Source organism: Haliotis rubra, unplaced genomic scaffold (assembly GCF_003918875.1).
Source record: "Haliotis rubra isolate DU_JTF1 unplaced genomic scaffold, ASM391887v1 Scf26, whole genome shotgun sequence".
Classification (NCBI taxonomy): domain Eukaryota; kingdom Metazoa; phylum Mollusca; class Gastropoda; order Lepetellida; family Haliotidae; genus Haliotis; species Haliotis rubra.
The window spans coordinates 3,515,261-3,534,552 of record NW_025766669.1 but is presented as its reverse complement, the minus strand read 5'-3'; the positions used below and the strand labels follow the sequence as shown (position 1 = coordinate 3,534,552).

The window sequence follows — 19,292 nt, the reverse complement described above, 5'->3', positions numbered from 1 at the left end:
CATTCTCAGTCCCACTTTTCACCAGCATTCTCTGAACCGCATGTGCATCCTTCTTTCTCAGTACTACTTCTCACCAGCATTCTCTGAACCGCTTGTGCATCCTTCGTTTTCAGTACTACTTTTCACCTGCATTCTCTGAACCGAATGTGCATCCTTCGTTCTCTGTACTACTTTTACACCTGCATTATATCTGTCACTTATTCATCGTCCACGCCAACCCCGAAAATATTCCGTGTTTGCTACTTTTGGCCATGCCAAGATACTTAGCCTTAGCATGTCACAATTGTGCTCTGTTCTACTATGACAGTTTTATATAGCAACTTGATTTAAAATAGTAAAGTAAGCATGCAATTACAGAATAATAGTTTCAATTTCTCTTTCAGTAGCTTCATCAATTATTCCAGCAAGCTGAACCTTTCCAGTTGGTCTTACCGCCCAAGTTGAACGAAGTGTAGGTTAAAGTCTTTAGAAAGTAAGGGTAGCTCCGCAAAGAGCTGTAGAACTCGGTCTCTCTAGTCTATGCACGTCGTCGTATTGACACATTCTCTTGCCCTGTGGGTGCTCCGGGAAAGGATAGGTCCAAGTTCCTCCTTCTTGCTGTAGTGTTGAGCTGAGAGAAATGAGAACCTGGGGGGCAACTCTGTGACTTTGCTGACCAATGTGTACTCATTACATGGGTCTTCTCTCGTGCCTTTATTCTCCGGTTTGCCAGGTCCAGACTTGTATATATACGGTAACCGTATATATTGCTGAATGCGTTGTTAAGCAGTATTCATCTGTGCCGTTTACACTAGATGAGCTTTTGTGTAGATTTCAATCAGATCGGTGTCCATTTCAACTGTATTGTTAAATTAAAAATATATATTGACTTGTACCATCTGTATAGTCAAGTGAAAAATTGCCTAGCCCTTGCATGTGTTCCTTATAATCAAATAGCCGGAATAATAAAATGCTTGTGCTTTGAGTAGAGACTTCATATGAACGTGTTACTTTTATAAACTATCGAACAGAAAACAAGGTTATAACATGCCTCCTGTATGGCAAAAACGCCAACGCTTTCACAAACTGACGGGTACCCATTTGATGTACATATGATTTTATCTCCTTCACGTTTGCCTTGTTTGGATGGGTGCAAAGCACACTCAAACCTCTGATCAATCTACTGACAATAACTTAATGAAACCCTTATGTTCTGTAATTTACGAACGGCTATAATTCGTTTATTCAGAATGTGTTTATCAGGTAAACAGTTTCCATCGGATAATCAGGGTCCCTTTGTAAAATATATATTCTTGTAAACAACTTGCATTAAATTGTACATGCACACCTGAACATCGGGTTAAATTGGTCTTCAGTAACCAATGTTTGTCGTAAGAGGCGACTAACGGGATCGGGTGGTCAGGCTCACTGACTTGGTCTGACACATGTCATCGTATCCCAATTGCGTAAATCGATGCTCATACTGTTGATCACTAGATTGTTGACAGACTCGATTATTTACAGACCGCCGCCATATAGCTGGAATCCTGCTGAGTGGGCGTTAGACAACAATAAATAAACATTAAGTTGAACATATTTCTTGAGATTCACTCGTATAGAATGTTGATGGCTATATATGCGGGAGGAGTATTGGAGATTGTACGAGCGCTTCGAGCACAGCTGCTCTCTCACCAGCTGAAACGCGAATTAAGTATTCGATAGTGCTCTTCAACATATGTGTCAAGCCCTTACTATCCTCACGTCAAAATGCCAAATGAATGTCACGTATGTTTGACGGGCCGTTAGGCTTTAATACTGTACTTGACATACAGATTGTACATTTCATTCAAACTGGACACTGAAATCGACACCACCGTACGTGTTTCATTAACAGATGGTTATATATGTGTCAGTAGTATAAGTATCAGTCTTCTTAGTTACTACCGTGTTAATACTGGTAGTGTTGACAGGTAGTGCCCCTTTTACCCAGAAGACAGACTGGATATGATTCAGGATTAACGGTCAACGGTTGTTCAACATTTTAACAAATGTCACAGCTCGGTTGACCTATATATTTATCCGCTTCAGTGTTCATATACATAGCACAGGTCGAGACATTATTAATTTCCTACAATGTCTGATCTGTTGATATATGAGATACGAGAAGTCAACCGTCTTGCTTTAATAGTACGTCCGTATCGTATTGAATTTAGTGAAAAGGTAATATACATTACGTATGTGTTTTTTTTTATGGTTTTCTGACGTTTTTGATTCACTTTTTATTTCATTATCTAGTTACACAAATCAATTTTTATTTATTAGTATTTGATCCATATGCATTATGGCAGTAGCATACGTTTATTTGCTTATTTTGGGTGTCGAAGTAGAGTAAACTACGGTAAAACCGAACTCGAAAAGATTACTAAGTTCAGTAACCCTAGTTCGTTATACACATGTCAACTGAAATTTTCTCTAAGAGACAAGATGGCCGGTTGGGTAGCCCAGTGGTTAAAGCGTCCGCTTGTCACGCCGAAGACCCGGGTTCGATTCCCCACGTGGTACAATGTGTGAAGCCCATTTCTAGTGTCCCCCGCAGTGATATTGCTGGAATATTGCTAAAAGTGGCGTAAAACCCAACTCACTCACTCTAAGAGACAAAGCCCAAAAGTTCGTTATATCTGTAAGTTCGTTAAAAGCATACAAACGTAGTTTACTGAATTACCGTAAACGTCATTTTGCCCTTATCATATAGGTAAATACACGTACGCAGACACAGACACACTTATTAGTTTACCCACTCAAAAACGTACGGACCCGTGAAGATCCAGGCTAGAACTGATCTTCAGCAACCCATGCTTGTCGTAGGAGGCGAAAAACGGGATCGGGTGGTCAGGCTGTCTGACTCGGTTGACACATGTCATCGTATCCCAATTGCGTAAATCGATGCTCATACTGTTGATCACTGGATTGTTGGCTGTTTCGATTATTTACAGACCGCCACCATATAGCTAGAATAATGCTTACTGCTGTTTTAAACAACAAATGAACATGTCGACAGGAAGAGTTCTTGTAGGGATTTCGAATTTCGCTTGAATTTTCTCACTGATGATGAACTTGAAGAATGACGTAACATCATAGTAGTACATATTTCAACCATCTCCTGGATTGATGTATATATTTTGATACATTTATTCAAATACACTATCCTTTTTCCAAATTATATTGAAGACGGAACTTATTCACACTACATCGTACTTCTGAATTCGTCGTACACGAGACTATCTGAGAATTCCCTTATTTGGTAATGAATTACTGTGTTAATTTCTTTGAATGTCAAAGGTTTCTCAGTTAGCAGTACCAGAAGACCAAACTGGCCCCAGCTGATGGTGTAGGTTGTTAATTTCATTGCTGTCACGTAATGAACTAACGCCACCGTGTAGGTTGCTGTCAATCACCCTGTCGTCTACGCTGCACGTTTCTGTATTGGGGGTCCCTACTATACCAGGTTCGGAGACACGTGTTTCAAATGCGATGATGTCTTGTAGATAGAATGGCCAATGTATTGGATTCCAAGGTGAATATGTAGTTTTATCGGCACTAGGTCTACTTAAGCACACATAAAATGAAAGCCTTGTATGGTTTTGTGTTTTTTCACTGGTTTCTGTTACGGGTATTGTATTGCTGGTGTCGGTGTTGTGTTGCTGATGTCGGTATTGGCTGTGTCGACGGCGACGTTTCGTTTGAGCATTATGTATTTAGCAGGGCCTAGATTTTCGAAGCTCTCTTAGCGCTAAGATAGTCGTATGTTAATGTATGCCACTTACGACTGTCTTAGCGCTAAGAGAGCTTCGAAAATCTAGGCCGGGCAGGGCTCCAGATAAGGGCCGTATCGGCGTATGTACCGTTATAAAATAAGTAGGACACGGTAGGAAATAATTTAGAAAATGTAGCAAATACCCAGCACAGCAATGGTGTACAGACGTATTTATCTGAAAAATATTGTTTTATTGTTCATTGACCCGTTTACACAAGAGTAGCAATGTTATGGTGCATATATGAAACGAAACACACGATTACTGATACTCCATTAAATTCCATCAGTACTCTAAATGTACTCCAGTACTCCAGGTTTTCCAGTACTCCTATACTGAACAAATAAGGAGTATGTACTCCTGATCATGAAAAAGTATCTGGAGCCCTGTTTAGATTCATATAGGCACCCTGCTGTTTGAGAAGATCCAAGTCTTGTCGGAACACGTCATTATCGTTGATCCGCCACGACTTTTTTGTACGACTTTGTTTTACTGATTGAGGGTATCACCTGCTAGATGGCTTTCTCATAAAAGCCTGTAGTTTACTAGATGACTAACTGACAGAGTGTCCCGTAGCCTGCTAGTTGTTTTACTGATATCGATACATTACTTGTTACAAACCTTACTGATAGAGGTCTGTAGTCTACTAGATGTTTTACTGATAGAGGTCTATAGTCTACTAGATGTGTTACTGATAGAGGTCTGTTGTCTACTAGATGTGTTACTGATAGAGGTCTGTTGTCTACTAGATGTTTTACTGATAGAGGTCTATAGTCTACTAGATGTTTTACTGATAGAGGTCTATAGTCTACTAGATGTTTTACTGATAGAGGTCTATAGTCTACTAGATGTTTTACTGATAGAGGTCTATAGTCTACTAGATGTTTTACTGATAGAGGTCTATAGTCTACTAGATGTTTTACTGATAGAGGTCTATAGTCTACTAGATGTTTTACTGATAGAGGTCTATAGTCTACTAGATGTTTTACTGATAGAGGTCTATAGTCTACTAGATGTATTACTGATAGAGGTCTATAGTCTACTAGATGTTTTACTGATAGAGGTCTATAGTCTACTAGATGTTTTACTGATAGAGGTCTGTTGTCTACTAGATGTTTTACTGATAGAGGTCTGTTGTCTACTAGATGTTTTACTGATAGAGGTCTATAGTCTACTAGATGTTTTACTGATAGAGGTCTATAGTCTACTAGATGTTTTACTGATAGAGGTCTATAGTCTACTAGATGTTTTACTAATAGAGGTCTATAGTCTACTAGATGTTTACTGATAGAGGTCTATAGTCTACTAGATGTTTTACTGATAGAGGTCTATAGTCTACTAGATGTTTTACTGATAGAAGTCTATAGTCTACTAGATGTTTTACTGATAGAAGTCTATAGTCTACTAGATGTTTTACTGATAGAGGTCTATAGTTTACTAGATGTTTTACTGATAGAGGTCTATAGTCTACTAGATGTTTTACTGATAGAAGTCTATAGTCTACTAGATATTTTGCTGATAGAGGTATATAGTCTACTAGATGTTTTACTGATAGAGGTCTATAGTCTACTAGATGTTTTACTGATAGAAGTCTATAGTCTACTAGATGTTTTACTGATAGAGGTCTATAGTCTACTAGATGTTTGACTGATAGGGTCTATAGTCTACTAGATATTTTACTGATAGAGGTCTATAGTCTACTAGATGTTTTGCTGATAGAGGTATATAGTCTACTAGATGTTTTACTGATAGAGGTCTATAGTCTACTAGATGTTTTACTGATAGAGGTCTATAGTCTACTAGATGTTTTACTGATAGAGGTCTATAGTTTACTAGATGTTTTACTGATAGAGGTATATGGCTTGCTAGAAACCTTACTGATAGAGGTCTATAGTCTACTAGATGTTTTACTGATAGAAGTCTATAGTCTACTAGATGTTTTACTGATAGAAGTCTATAGTCTACTAGATGTTTTACTGATAGAGGTGTATGGCTTGCTAGAAATCTTACTGATAGAGGTCTATAGTCTACTATAGTTGACTATAACCCGTGAAGGTCTGGGTTAGAATATTGATCTTCAGTAACAAATGCTTGTCGTAAAAGGCGATTAACGGGATCGGGTGGTCAGGCTCACTGACTTGGTTGACACATGTCATCGGTTCCCATTTGCGCAGTTCGATGCTCATGCTGTTGATCACTGGATTGTCTGGTCCAGACTCGATTATTTACAGACCGCTGTCATATAGCTGGAATATTGCTGAGTGCGGCGTAAAACTAAACTCACTTACTCACTCATAGTTGACTATAGACTTCTATCAGTACACTGGCGGTTTTACTGATATAGGTCATAGTCTGTTTGATGCCTTAATGATAGAGTGTAGTCTTTACCAGTGAGTCCTCTAGCAGATGATACACCTCAATCGGTAAGACTACCTGACTATACGTTCCTTTAGTAAGGCATCTACTAGATAGAGTGTATAGTGTGAGTCTCATTGATAAAGGTTCTTAGTCAGCTGGACGTTTTACTGATACAGACCCGTGAAGATCCGGGTGTTTTACTGATACAGACCCGTGAAAAGCCGGGTCGGAATTGATCTTATTGTCTTCTTTACAGACCGCCGCCATATAGCTGGACTATTGCTGAGTGCGGTGTAAAACTAAACTTACTCACTCACTCACTGATACAGATCTGTAGTCTACTAGATGTCTTGCTGATAGACTGTACTGCTTGCTGGAACAGAGTGGTTTAGCCTGCTAGAAATCTCACCGACATAGGTCTCTAGTCTAGATGTCTTACTGACCGAGTGTAAAGACAGTCAGAAACTGACAGTGGTTATTGTCTTCTAAAAGTCTTGTTAACAGAGGTGTTTAGTCTTCTAGGAGTGTTCTGTATAGAGGTCCAACTCTGTCACACATTTTCTACGTACTTTGCGCAGTGAAAACGCGTTAATCTGGACCCCGACAGATCGGAACCTCGTCTTTCCGGATAATTAATCGTCAGTGGTTTCAAAATAGAAGGGATGTAAAAACAAACTCAAGATTCGTTATCGGGAAATTTAAAGCAGAGCCTTTTCTGTTAACGGGTTTTCCCTGAATATCATAATTCAACTGCTCTCAGTGAGTGAGTTTAGTTTTACGCCGCACTCAGCAATATTCCAGCTATATGGCGGCGGTCCGTAAATAATCGAGTCTGGACCAGACAATCCACTGATCAACAGCATGAACATCGAACTGCGCAATTGGGAACCGATGACATGTGTTAACCAAGTCAGCGACCCTGACCACCCGATCCCGTTAGTCGCCTCTTACGACAAGCATGAGTTACTGAAGATTCATTCTAACCCGGACCTTCACGGGTCACTGCTGTTAGTGTTAAGAACATTAAACAGTTCTTCAAATGTTGGCAGGATTCCTCTGAGTATATTCACATTAGCATACAAACTACACTGTCTGGGGTCAGAAAAGTGCAATGAAGTTCTAACGTTCACTGGGTTAGAATGCAATCAACATGCATTGGTGCATCTTATTGACGTGTAGGTCAGAGAAGGAGAAAATACAATTAAATCCACCACTTACTATTTACATCACATGGTATGAACACAACGGTTTCAAAGTTTAAAGTTTAAAATTAGTTTCCAATTTGACAAACCAATCATTGTAATTAGTACGCGCGGTGGTGGCTTGAACGACAGCTGTCACCTACTCATCGATATTGATTACTTGATATCAACATGCTATAGACATCCTTGACGCTTAGCCAACGTCGTACGTTACATCACAGTGTGATGGAGGCTTGGCCTTTTTTATCCATAATGATTGAAGACAGCATGTTTGCAAATTAGTTCTCATTTGTATAAAACTCACAAAATTAATTGTAAAATGTCCTTCATTGACTGGTTCGAGTAGAGCATAAGAAAACGTTGACGTGTGTGGCATGTAAATGTGACGAATGCTATTTATTAGTAAGCTCGCGATTCATGAAAATATTACAGAGGATGTGAATAATTATGTAATCTAATGAATTCGACTGTTGTTTTCTGAGATGTTTTTATCCACATTTTTTATTCAAGTGCACGTTGTTTTCTGGCGAAACAGAAAAACATTTTTTCTGTGCATAGATCACTCAATAAATCGAGTTTTTCCCCACATAACTCTTAAAATGAGTAAGTGAATTTGGTTTTACTCCGCTTTTAGCGATATTCCAACAATATTACGGCGGCGGACACCAGAAATGTGTTTCACACATTGTACCCATATGGGGAATCGAACCCGGGCCTTCGACGTGACGAACGAACGCTTTAACCGCAAGGCTACCCCACCGTCCCCGTCAAAAAATGTTTATGTTTACTCAGTATGAATAGAATTAACAAACCATCTCAACATTTATAGTGAAACATTTACATGAAAACACCGTTACATAAACCTCAAGTCTGTCCATGTTCCAAAGGTCGCAGACAACTAGTTACCATATTGCCCTGTCTCCGGGGTATTTGTACTCAGTTGACTTTCGTTGTCATACCTCCATGACAGCATGTAATGACCCCAACAGGAGTGAGTGAGTGAGTTTAGTTTTACGCAGCACTCAGCAAAATTCCAGCTATATAATAATCGAGTCGACCAGAAAATCTAGTGATCAACAACATGAGCATCGATCTGCGCAATTGGGAACCGATGACATGTGTCAACCAAGTCAGCGAGCGTGACCACCCGATCCCGTTAATCGCCTCTTACGACAAGCATGGGTTACTGAAGATCAATATTCTAACCCAGACCTTCACAGACATTCACGAGATCCCACTAATCCGCAATAACTTCCATGTGCGTCTAAGGATTAACGATTCAATTTTGTTTCATCGACAGTTTATTGATTTAAAATTGCATCGGACTGTTAGTTAAGTAGGTCATCCTATCGGGTGCCCTTCTACAAGTCGGTAGAATGTACAGTAGCATGTACAACTACCGTTAGACTAACAACTAGTCTCTGAAATAAGCATATCTTTTTTTAAATTAAAGTTTTTAAATTAAAATGAAATACAATAAAAAGGAGCCCAGAGACTTTCTTCATTTTGAGAAACCTAGGTAATCCAGACTTGTGTGTGTGTGTGTGTGTATGCATGATGCATGTATGTATGTACTAGTATGTATGTATGTATGTATGCGTTTCTATGTATGTATGTATGTTTGTATGTGCGTGCGTGCGTGCGTGCGTGCGTATGTATGGGGGTATGTAAAGTTGGCTACACCGCGTATCAAATGCCCAGTGAGTGAGTTTTGTTTTACGCAATGTTCCAGGAACATCAAAGCGGGGGGCACCAGAAATGGGCTTCACACACTGCACCTATGTGGGGAATCGAACCCGGTTCTTCGGTGTGACGAGCGAACGCTTTAACGACAATGCCCAGACTCTGACTTTAAGATGTACAATATCGACATCTGGTTGATGCTCACTGACTGGTATGTGCGTATCGTCACGACTTCAGTGCACAACTGACTTGTTAATGCTGCCCCGATGCAGAGAGACAAACCCCTCGGGTTAACAAGTTTTCCAATCCCAGTTTCACTCCAACTCAGCACCAGCGTGTAGGCTTCGAGAACCTGGGCCATTGGAAATTCGGTTTCATTCTGACAGGCCATCATAAAACTGAAGTAGAATGCTGGGTAGCGAGGGACTTACCTCACACAATCATTCTCCAAATGAGCCGACAATACGATATTCTGAAAAAAAATAGAAAAAAGTACCTGCCACAAAAAATATAATTTTGCAATGTGTTTCTCTTAGAAATAATATTCAGGCTCATACTTCTAATAAAAAACAACAACTTCTTATTGCAAAACTGTAGCTGAAAAGAGTAGTACATGTACTACCAAATATATTCACGATTTTTCAACCAACCTCGGGATCGGTGGGGTAGCCTATTGGTTAAAGTATCAGCTCGTCACGTCGAAGGCCCGGGTTCGATTCCCCACATGGGTACATTGTGTGAAACCCATTTCTGGTGGCCCCCGCCGTGATATTGCTGGAATATTGCTAAAAACGGCGTAAAAGAACACTCACTCACACACACACACACACACACACACACACACACACACACACACATAGAGATACCAACCCGTGCGAATAAAATATGGTCAGCCCTCCAATCAAATAGAAACGACAAAACCCTTCCAACATCCATAAGAAATCTCAAATCAGTTGTTTCTATATCTTTGTAGAGACTACTAACAGGATAGGGTGGTCAGGTTTGCTGACCTAGTTGACACGTGTCATCGCATCCCAACTGTGTATATCAATGCTCATGCTGTTGATCACTGGAGTGTCTGGTCCAGACTCGATTATTTACAGACCGCAGCCATACAGCTGGAACATTGCTGAGTGCAGCGTTAAACAAACAAACAAACTATATGTTTATACAGTTTCCATGATTGAAAAAAACACTAATTCGAAGTTCATGTCAGTATTTTATTGAAATTCGCTGTCCAGCAGCTTTGTGAAAAGTGTAACAATTGTATACAACATAACAAACATGATATCTCTTTCCTCTGGTTCATCTACATGAGATGATGGCAATAATGACAAAGGAAACGCGACATCACCGGCAATGAGAGAACACAACATAAACGATAATCGGTAAAAGATTATCATAAGGCAAACTTATTTCATAACATGAAACATGAAAATGGGCGGCATATTGGTTCTGTTACACAGATCATATCACGTACCGAAATTCAGTTCACATCACAGACCGAGATCATAAATTCATATCACAGGCCGAGATCATCAGTTCATATCACAGGCCGAGATCATAAGTTCATATCACAGGCCGAGATCATAACTTCTCGTCGCAGGCCGAGATCATTTCTTATCACAGAGTTCATTTATCACATACATGTTCACCTTGTGCGGTGTCATTTCTATCACATGTCCACTGGGTGCCATGCTTTTCAGATTGACATTCAAGCACCACAAAGTAATGTCACCCTCGCTCGAATAGAGCGCGCCATTTGTTAATTCATCGATTAATGTATCGATCTGAAAATCTGTTTGATAATGTTCGTGTTCTTCTTCCTGAATTTCAGAGCGGAGAAGACAACATGCTGAAAGACTTCCTTCAAACCCTTGTGGTCGCGAGCCGAGCACTCCACATAACAGTCAGCACCAATGTCCTTGGCCAGTTGGACACCCTCGTCCGTGCTGACCTCGCTGTCTTCATTCCCGACCCGGAGGTCAATCTGGGTGCCCACGAGGATGACCGGTCTCTTCTGTTTGGCATGTTTGGAGTGTCTCTTAAGTTCTGGCATCCACAGGTCATTGATGCTGGCCAACGTCTCCCGGTCACAGGTGGAGAAACACAGAAGCAGGACTTCACTCTCACGGTATGTGAAGGAACGAAGATTCTCAAAGTTTTTCTGAAAATTGAAATAGCAATGGTAAATATGTGATTTTTTTTAAAGCATCAGGTTTGGCAATTTTTTCATTTGAAAGTGTATTAAGACATTAGCATAGCTACTTAGAATTAACAATGTACACAGTTATCGTGACATGTTTGAGGGGCTGTCCTAATTAAATAATACAAAATGAGTCTAGTTTTACGCTTATTTTGGTATTATTCCAGCAATACTACGGCAGGGGACACCAGAATTGGGCTTCACACATTGTTCCCATTTGGGGAATGGAACCCGGTCTTCGGTGAGAGGAGCGAAAGCTTTAACTATTCGGCTACCCCACCGCCCCAACTGATACTAAAAACATATATATAATACATGTACTGTCAATAACCGAGAAAAGTTGAAACATATCCTCACCTTTCCTGCTGTGTCAAACATGCTGATGACAAACTCCTCTCCAGCAACCTGCAGTGGAACGACATAGTTGTCAAACACTGTGGCTTCATAGTTCTCCTTGAAGGATTTCTGAGCATAGCTCTCGGAGATGCTGGTCTTGCCGACCATGCCGTCTCCCATGATGGCGCAGGAGATGTATTTCTGCTCATCATTCTTCATATTGCTACCCTTCATTGCTCTGTAGTTTATCGTGAGTGGCTGTCACACAACCTGTGCCAGTCCGTGCCAGCGTACTTGGTTATATAGACACAACTGACCAATAAGGAACAAGAACTCACTTGCCGCGGAGATCACGTGGTCTGGCGATGCCAGAGTGACTGCTCGGACGACCAAACAGGAGCTACGCGTGCAAAGTAAATCATTATGGACTAAAGGAAATCTTGCAAACTGTTATTAATGTTTACGAGTCTGGGGAGTTATGACAATGTTTGTATTATGCTGTGATTGTTTGGAGCTTCTGTTTTTGTGTTCCGTGTGGTGAGAGTCATAATATGAAATCATGCAAGTGAAGTAACGGTTTCGTAACAGATGATACATAGGCTGTTGCCAGACGCTTGTCGTTCTGGTGTTTGGTGGCAATCCGTACTGGAGCAGGTGATTCTAACTAGTTGTCAAATATTTGACGGCAGAATACATAACAAAAATGATTTCTCGTGTACGGATGAGGAATCGTACACGTGAAGTATATGTTCAGTAAAACACAACCTTCTCACCTACCGGACTGCTTATTAAGGATAGGCGATGTTATTGCTAATTAATCTCCCAGGTAAACACGCGCAATGCACGAAGCACCTGTGCCATCCTAACTTGCTTCAAAGTCGGTCAAAATGCATTTGTCTATGTGAACACGCTCATTTTAGGGAAGGTTAGACCCAAATTTTGATACAAAAACATTCAATTCTGATAGAGGTACAGAGAAATGTTTTGTTTAGACTTTTGAGCTCTTTAGTTAAAAAATCTGATAAACGTTGCTGCTTGATGTATTAGATTAATTCGCACCCTTTAATAATTTGATAATAATTTAATAATCGTGACCATGAAATTGTTCAGTTTTAGAATCCTCAAAATAAGATGGCAGTTGGCAAACTAGACAGACAGACAGACAGACAGACAGACAGTTTATATTTCAGTATATAAGTCCATGGCCCACATTACAGAATAAATTCACATTTTATTTGATGCTGGTAAACCAGTAACAGTCATACAGTATTGTCTTTGTAAACTATGGAAACATGTTTGCACAATGTACAGGCATAATATACCCTTCTAAAATAACATGTGGATAAACTGATATTATCAGACTCGCGTGTATGGATAGCATTTGCGGTGTAGGTTTAGAGTCAACTCGACATGGCTGCAACAAACCGGATCAGCATCAGGAATCGTAGTCTTACAGTCGACCAAAGTGATTGCAAGGCACTTCGTTTAATAATCATTCGTTCAGTGGTGAGATTTCGTGTTGTATGTTTGCTTGTAGTTAACGCCGCACTCAGCAATATCCCAGCTATATGGCTGCGGCTTGTAAGTAATCGAGTCTGGACCAGACAATCCAGTGATCAACAGCATGATCATCGATCTACGCAAATGAGAAACGATAACATGTGTCAACCAAATCAGCGAGCCTGATGCCTTAGTTGCCTCTCACGAGCGGGTCTTGTTTGATACCTCTGTCAGTAAAGTTTAATATGTACGGTGTGTATCTAAACAAATCTGAAAATGAAACGAGACTTTTAAGTCTAGAATCAGTGGTGCAATTTTATCGAATGCATCACTGAGAATCAGTGATGACACCAGGTGTTTCTTGAAAAGGAAAGCAAGTCCTGCAATACCGACAGATTGAGTATGGTTTTACGCAGCTTTAAGCAATATTCCAGCAAAATCACGGCGCTGGGGCACCAGAAATGGGCTTCACACATTGTACCCATGTGGGGAATCGACCTGGGGCTTTGACGTGTTATTACAATTAACACGTGTAGATAAAATCATATGGAAGCTGGGGACAGTTAATTAGTGACATCCGATTACCGATTGCAGAGAAACAGTGGGTTTAAGTGAAAAGTGTTATAGATTTCGCGAATGTATTTACTATTTGATAAATTGATGAAGAGTGATTGATGTTGCTTTTATTCCAGTAAAGGGGCCACCGGCGGATTATACAAGTACAGAGCATGATGAAGTACAATTGTGACATGAGCGCTGTATATAAATACACGTACATTAAGGACATCAATGTAGCTAAGAGATCATTTCACAGATATCCCTTTGAAAAAGGAATCACGTTTCTTAGCGGCAAGAAATATATAATTTGCCAGATTATTGCATATGTTATGATTAGTGGAGCAAAATAACAAGACCATTTTCTCGCGAGTTGGAAACAAGTGGAAATATTGAGGTATGAGACTGGATCGCAGATCAAGGTAAAAGGGACACGCGAGGCAAAAGTGAAATTCATCCTCGACAACTGGTATAATACAAAGAGGGCAATCACGTTCATTTCGTGGAATTCTATAACGTCTGCCCGTTTCTAATAGAAGAGGGGGATTAGATCCTAGAAAATTTAAAATATTAATTTAAAATAATTTTACATCGATAAATCGAACCCATTTATGATATTGAGAATGATCTTTTACAGCAAAGAACAGTTCAAGTTTAGAGCAAGATTGAACATTTTCATGACAGATTTGATTCTCAAAGTCTACACATCTTTCCCTAAACTGGTGTAAGAATAAATCAGGCCATCCAACACTCTGTTGCAAAGAAAGAAAGTGGCCAGTGAGATTCTCACCTAGAGCATGGAAGGATTTGAGCATGCGCAGGCGAGAATGTCTTTCTCTTTCTTTCTTTCTCTCTCTCCCCTCCCCTCTCTCTCTCTCTGTAAGAGCGTGTGTGTGCACGTGGCGAGGATGGGGAATGGGGGTTTTGGGAGTAAGACGACCTTGCGGGGGACACAAAGGCAGTGTCTGCCCTGGGGACTGAGAAGTTAATCCCGAGGATATGTGCCCGACCGGAGTGGACACTTTTTGTCGTATCGCCCATGGAATCTTGACCATATGCGACGTGGGCGGACAAGCACCTAGGCCTAGGGACACTGACAACCACTAATCACAAAGTTATAAGGTCCATTAAGTATCCTTTTCTATCTTGTAGGTGCGAAAGGCGGACACACTTCCATACAAATTGGGTAAAATATGAGTAAAATAGCTTTGATGGAGATTGTGGTGCATCCCACCAAGATTTTATACCCAAACAAATTAAATTAGAGAAAGTGATAGCTTAAATAAAAAAATGCAAAGTTGGTAAATAAGAAGTTGATTGACTTTGCAGACCCCTGTGAGGGCCAATGTTTTAAAAATATTTTATCAGGTCTAAAAGAGTGAGTGAGTGAGTTTAGTTTTACGCCGTACTCAGCAATATTCCAGCTATATGGCGGCGGTCTGTAAATAATCGAGTTTGGACCAGACAATCCAGTGATCAACAGCACGAACATCGATCTGCGCAATTAGAAACCGATGACATGTGCCAACCAAGTCAGCGACCCTGACCACCCGATCCCGTTAATCGCCTCTTACGACAAGCATGGGTTACAGATCTAAAAGAGACAATTCCAGCAGATCAAACGTGAATTTAAAAACAAGTTCAACAAGCCAGTATCATATAATCTTTTCGAAATGGCAATACCAGCAGTAAGGCTTATAAGACCGGCCTGCGTCATGTCGACAGTTGGCCTGAAATATGCTTACTGTTCTGATCTAAATAAAAAAGAACATACATGTATGAGCATTGGATTTCTACTGAAGAGAGAGGTTAAGAAAAGGGAAATGACAAAAACTATTGGTGAACTAGTCGCTAGTACAAGTTGTCAGGAAATTTGGAGGGTTTGATTATCAGACTGGATGGAAACTGAACAAATTGATGTTTCACCTGTCACCAAGGCTAATGGGTATGCCGACAAACCACCCCATGAACTACCCAGGATGAAGAAGATTCTGACACTGTCTTGACTACAAAAGTCCATCCACTCAGACAGAAACCGAAGTTGATGGCTTGTCGTTTGGCAGGAGTAGGTTGGAAACCCGAGAAGTTCCGTTAGGGACTCAAGCACTCATGGAATCCTGGCTTCAGTTAAACAATGCAACAGAGCTTGTCATCAAAGCCAGGACACGTCGGCACGCTCTTCATCTACACGTGCCTTTCTCTGTTTACATGTTTAGTAGTTGTGATTGTACAATCAATTCAGTACAAGGTTTACATATGTACCTGTGGAAGGAGACTTTACCACTGTACTCAAAGAGTGAGTGAGTGAGTTTAGTTTTACGTCGCACTTAAAACTATTCCAGCTATATGGCGGCGGTCTGTAAATAATCGAATCTGGATCAGACAATCCAGTGATCGACAGCATGAGCATCGATCTACGCAACTGGGATACGATGACATGTGTCAACCAAGTCAGCGAGCCTGACCACCCTATCACGTTAGTCGTCTATTACGACAAGCATGGGTTACAGATCTAAAAGAGACACTGGTTCAGATTATACATCTCTAATCATGATCACTGGATTGTCTGGTCTAGACTCGATTATTTACGGACCGGCGCCATATAGCTGGAATATTGCTGAGTGCGGGGTAAAACTCAACTCACTCACTCACTCTTCTGGTGATAGTAATTTAAGAATTCGCTTTACTTACGATGATCCCTGATAAGTTACCGTTATTCCTTCTGTTGATTAAAAGACCCTTCTTGTGATAGTAATTTCAAAATTTGCAGATTCAATTGAGATTATCTCTGACATGTTACCGTTATCCCTTGGGCTGATTACAATATCCTTCTTGTGAAAGTAAATCCAGAATTTGCATCTTTAAGTGACATGATCCCTGAGAAGTAATTGTTATTCCCTAGGCTGTTTACAAGACCCTATCATTGGAACCTTGTCAAATGTATGTCTGCTGTTTTTCTACCAAGTGGCTAAATGTCACGGGTTCTGACATTTCGTGTAGCAAATATAGGCTAAAATCGTGTCAGAAGCACTTTAATACTTGTCAGAATCCTTGTCAATCCTTACCTGTCTCCTGCTGGTCAGTACGGCGGACATAATTGACCCTCTGCTGAAGTCGCATATCGCTATGAGTGACAGTCAGTTTCAGGTCTGAAGTGACATCTCTAGAGCATGGTATATAGTTGTCAACAAGTTAAGGTGAAGGTCATTTATGTATGTCGAAAATCTTTGTTACTTAATACCTTCATTCTTCGTCAACTGACACTGAGTAGAAACATTCGTATTTGCTTATGTGCATATGTCATAAAACAAACGGTGATATTTGGAAGGCAGTGAGCACCAAATAGCCCCATATATGTTTGTGTGTGAGTGAGTGAGTGACGTTTTACGCCGCTTTCTGAATGCTAACGCAATATCAAAGCGGGTTATAGATGAAATGGGCTACACACATTGTAGCCAGTATTAAAAAAAACATTATACGTAATAAGAATGAATGATTTTAACAGCAAATTTGGAAATTTTACCTTTGCAAGACCCGACACCAAAACAAACCACAGCTTTTTCCTTATTTCCACTCGGACAAAAAATACATACAAATTCACTTTCATTTTCAATTTTATTTCAAATACAAAAACATTAATGTTTTTAAAATTTATGATATGAACACGAAAATTGCATATTGTTTACACAAACGGCACAGAACACTGGAATGCTTTGGTAAAGACAAAACTTGTCCACACGTAAAATGTAGATTGTCCCGTCGCACGTGACTCTTGTAAAAGCAGTCACGTTGTGTAAACGGTATAATGTCACTCGCCACACGTTCACAATACAGTTTGCGGTTTGTATATGATATAAAAAATCGGTGAACAGCATCACCAACAACCAAAGTGATGGGAATTATCGCACAGATAAGATCACAGGAATTTATAACAAGTTCACAACGCAAGCACAAACTGCTCTGAGAAAATTGGCATCACGCGGGAGAAGGCACGCGATGGTTTACTAAATGTAAAATATATCACAGTTTGAGATTCCAGTTGAAGCGCCAGTTTTGATTTCCGTGGCGTGATAGTCACGCTAAAAGAGCATTGTCGTCAACTGGCACATAATCTTAAGTCCATTTCAACGTCTAAAGATCTTCTTGATAATGTTCGTGTTCTTCTTCCTGAATTTCAGAGCGGAGAAGACAACATGCTGAAAGACTTCCTTCAAACCCTTGTGGTCGCGGGCCGAGCACTCCACATAACAGTCAGCACCAATGTCCTTGGCCAGTTGGACACCCTCGTCCGTGCTGACCTCGCTGTCTTCATTCCCGACCTGGAGGTCAATCTGGGTGCCCACAAGGATGATCGGTCTCTTCTGTTTGGCATGTTTGGAATGTCTCTTCAGTTCTGGCATCCACAGGTCATTGATGCTGGCCAACGTCTCCCGGTCACAGGTGGAGAAACACAGAAGCAGGACTTCACTCTCACAGTATGTGAAGGAACGAAGATTCTCAAAGGTTTTCTGAAAAACGAAAGTTCGAAGGTAAACATATTGTTATCTGAAGATCCACGAGAATATGCATGAAGACCTTCTATTCTCATTTTTAGTAATCTGTGAAATCAATAATGCATCTGACATTTAGTCAGTGTAAATGAATCATAGTGCTATACGTATAATTACTGATCGATACAACAGACATTGGCAAGCCCATCTAAGGAGACAGTCACAAAAATTCATCCTCAAACGAAAAGCCATCCGATGACATTATAAAGATCTCACCTTTCCTGCTGTGTCAAACATGCTGATGACAAACTCCTCTCCAGCGACCTGCAGTGGGACGACATAGTTGTCAAACACTGTGGCTTCATAGTTCTCCTTGAAGGATTTCTGAGCATAGCTCTCGGAGATGCTGGTCTTGCCGACCATGCCGTCTCCCATGATGGCGCAGGAGATGTATTTTTCGTCATCGCCCTTCCTATTGGTGTCTTTCATCTTACTGCTGTAGTCAGTGCGTATTCAACAGCTGGTGCCGTCTGAAACGACCGTTGTCTTATATAGACGATTTCATCCAATCAGCATAGAGCGCTGCTCACAGGTGACTTGTTAGTGGTGCAGAGATATCTGTCGCTCAAATCGAGTTAACTTGATGTGGAAATGTATCCGAAATAAGTCTGATTCCCTGGAAGGACTTAAATGAAATTAATTCTTTCGAGTTCAGTAAGTTTATGATAATCTCTTTACTGGAGTTTGAATAGTTCAGTAGGACAATTTTAATCAATACAGTCATGACTGTTTAGTCTTAAGATTTCCGTGAATTTTAAATAAATGATTTGTGGATACCGGGATGTCTTCAGGGTTGAGATACTATTTACCCGTGAAGTTCCGGGTTAAAATTGATCTTCAGTAACCCATGCTTGTCGTAAGAGGCGTCTAACGGGATCGGGTGGTCAGGCTCGCTGACTGGGTTGACACATGTCATCGGTTCCCAACTGCGTAGATCGATGTTCATGCTGTTGATCATTGGATTGTCTGGTCAAGACTCGATTATTTACAGACCGCCGCCATATAGCTGGAATATTGCTGAGTACGGCGTAAAACTAAACTCACTCACTTACTCACTCATAGTTGACTACATGTGGTACAAAAAGGTCTCAGTAACTCAGACCACACAGAG

The 19,292-nt window shown here is 40.5% G+C and overlaps 2 protein-coding genes across 2 annotated transcripts; both read right to left on the bottom strand.

Moving 5' to 3' along the window:
* Positions 1 to 10,240: 10,240 nt before the first annotated feature.
* On the bottom strand, positions 10,241 to 11,835 carry LOC124279982 (cell division control protein 42 homolog). The gene is made up of 2 exons (XM_046715862.1): positions 11,598 to 11,835; positions 10,241 to 11,201 (listed from the first exon to the last, which is right to left on the bottom strand). The coding sequence occupies exons 1-2, from the start codon at positions 11,808 to 11,810 to the stop codon at positions 10,812 to 10,814; spliced, it is 603 nt and encodes a 200-aa protein (XP_046571818.1). The 5' UTR covers positions 11,811 to 11,835; the 3' UTR covers positions 10,241 to 10,811.
* Positions 11,836 to 17,659: 5,824 nt separating this feature from the next.
* LOC124280018 (cell division control protein 42 homolog) lies at positions 17,660 to 18,610 on the bottom strand. The gene is made up of 2 exons (XM_046715898.1): positions 18,398 to 18,610; positions 17,660 to 18,139 (listed from the first exon to the last, which is right to left on the bottom strand). Exons 1-2 carry the CDS (start codon positions 18,608 to 18,610, stop codon positions 17,756 to 17,758), a joined length of 597 nt encoding a protein of 198 aa, XP_046571854.1. The 3' UTR covers positions 17,660 to 17,755.
* Positions 18,611 to 19,292: the final 682 nt, after the last annotated feature.

Coding starts and splice junctions, on each gene's coding strand:
- LOC124279982 (XM_046715862.1), bottom strand. CDS start 11,810: ATGAAGGGTAGCAATATGAAGAATGATGAGCAGAAATACATCTCCTGC. Junction 11,202..11,597: donor TGTTTGACACAGCAGGAAAG/GTGAGGATATGT, acceptor TTCAATTTTCAG/AAAAACTTTGAGAATCTTCG.
- LOC124280018 (XM_046715898.1), bottom strand. CDS start 18,610: ATGAAAGACACCAATAGGAAGGGCGATGACGAAAAATACATCTCCTGC. Junction 18,140..18,397: donor TGTTTGACACAGCAGGAAAG/GTGAGATCTTTA, acceptor TTCGTTTTTCAG/AAAACCTTTGAGAATCTTCG.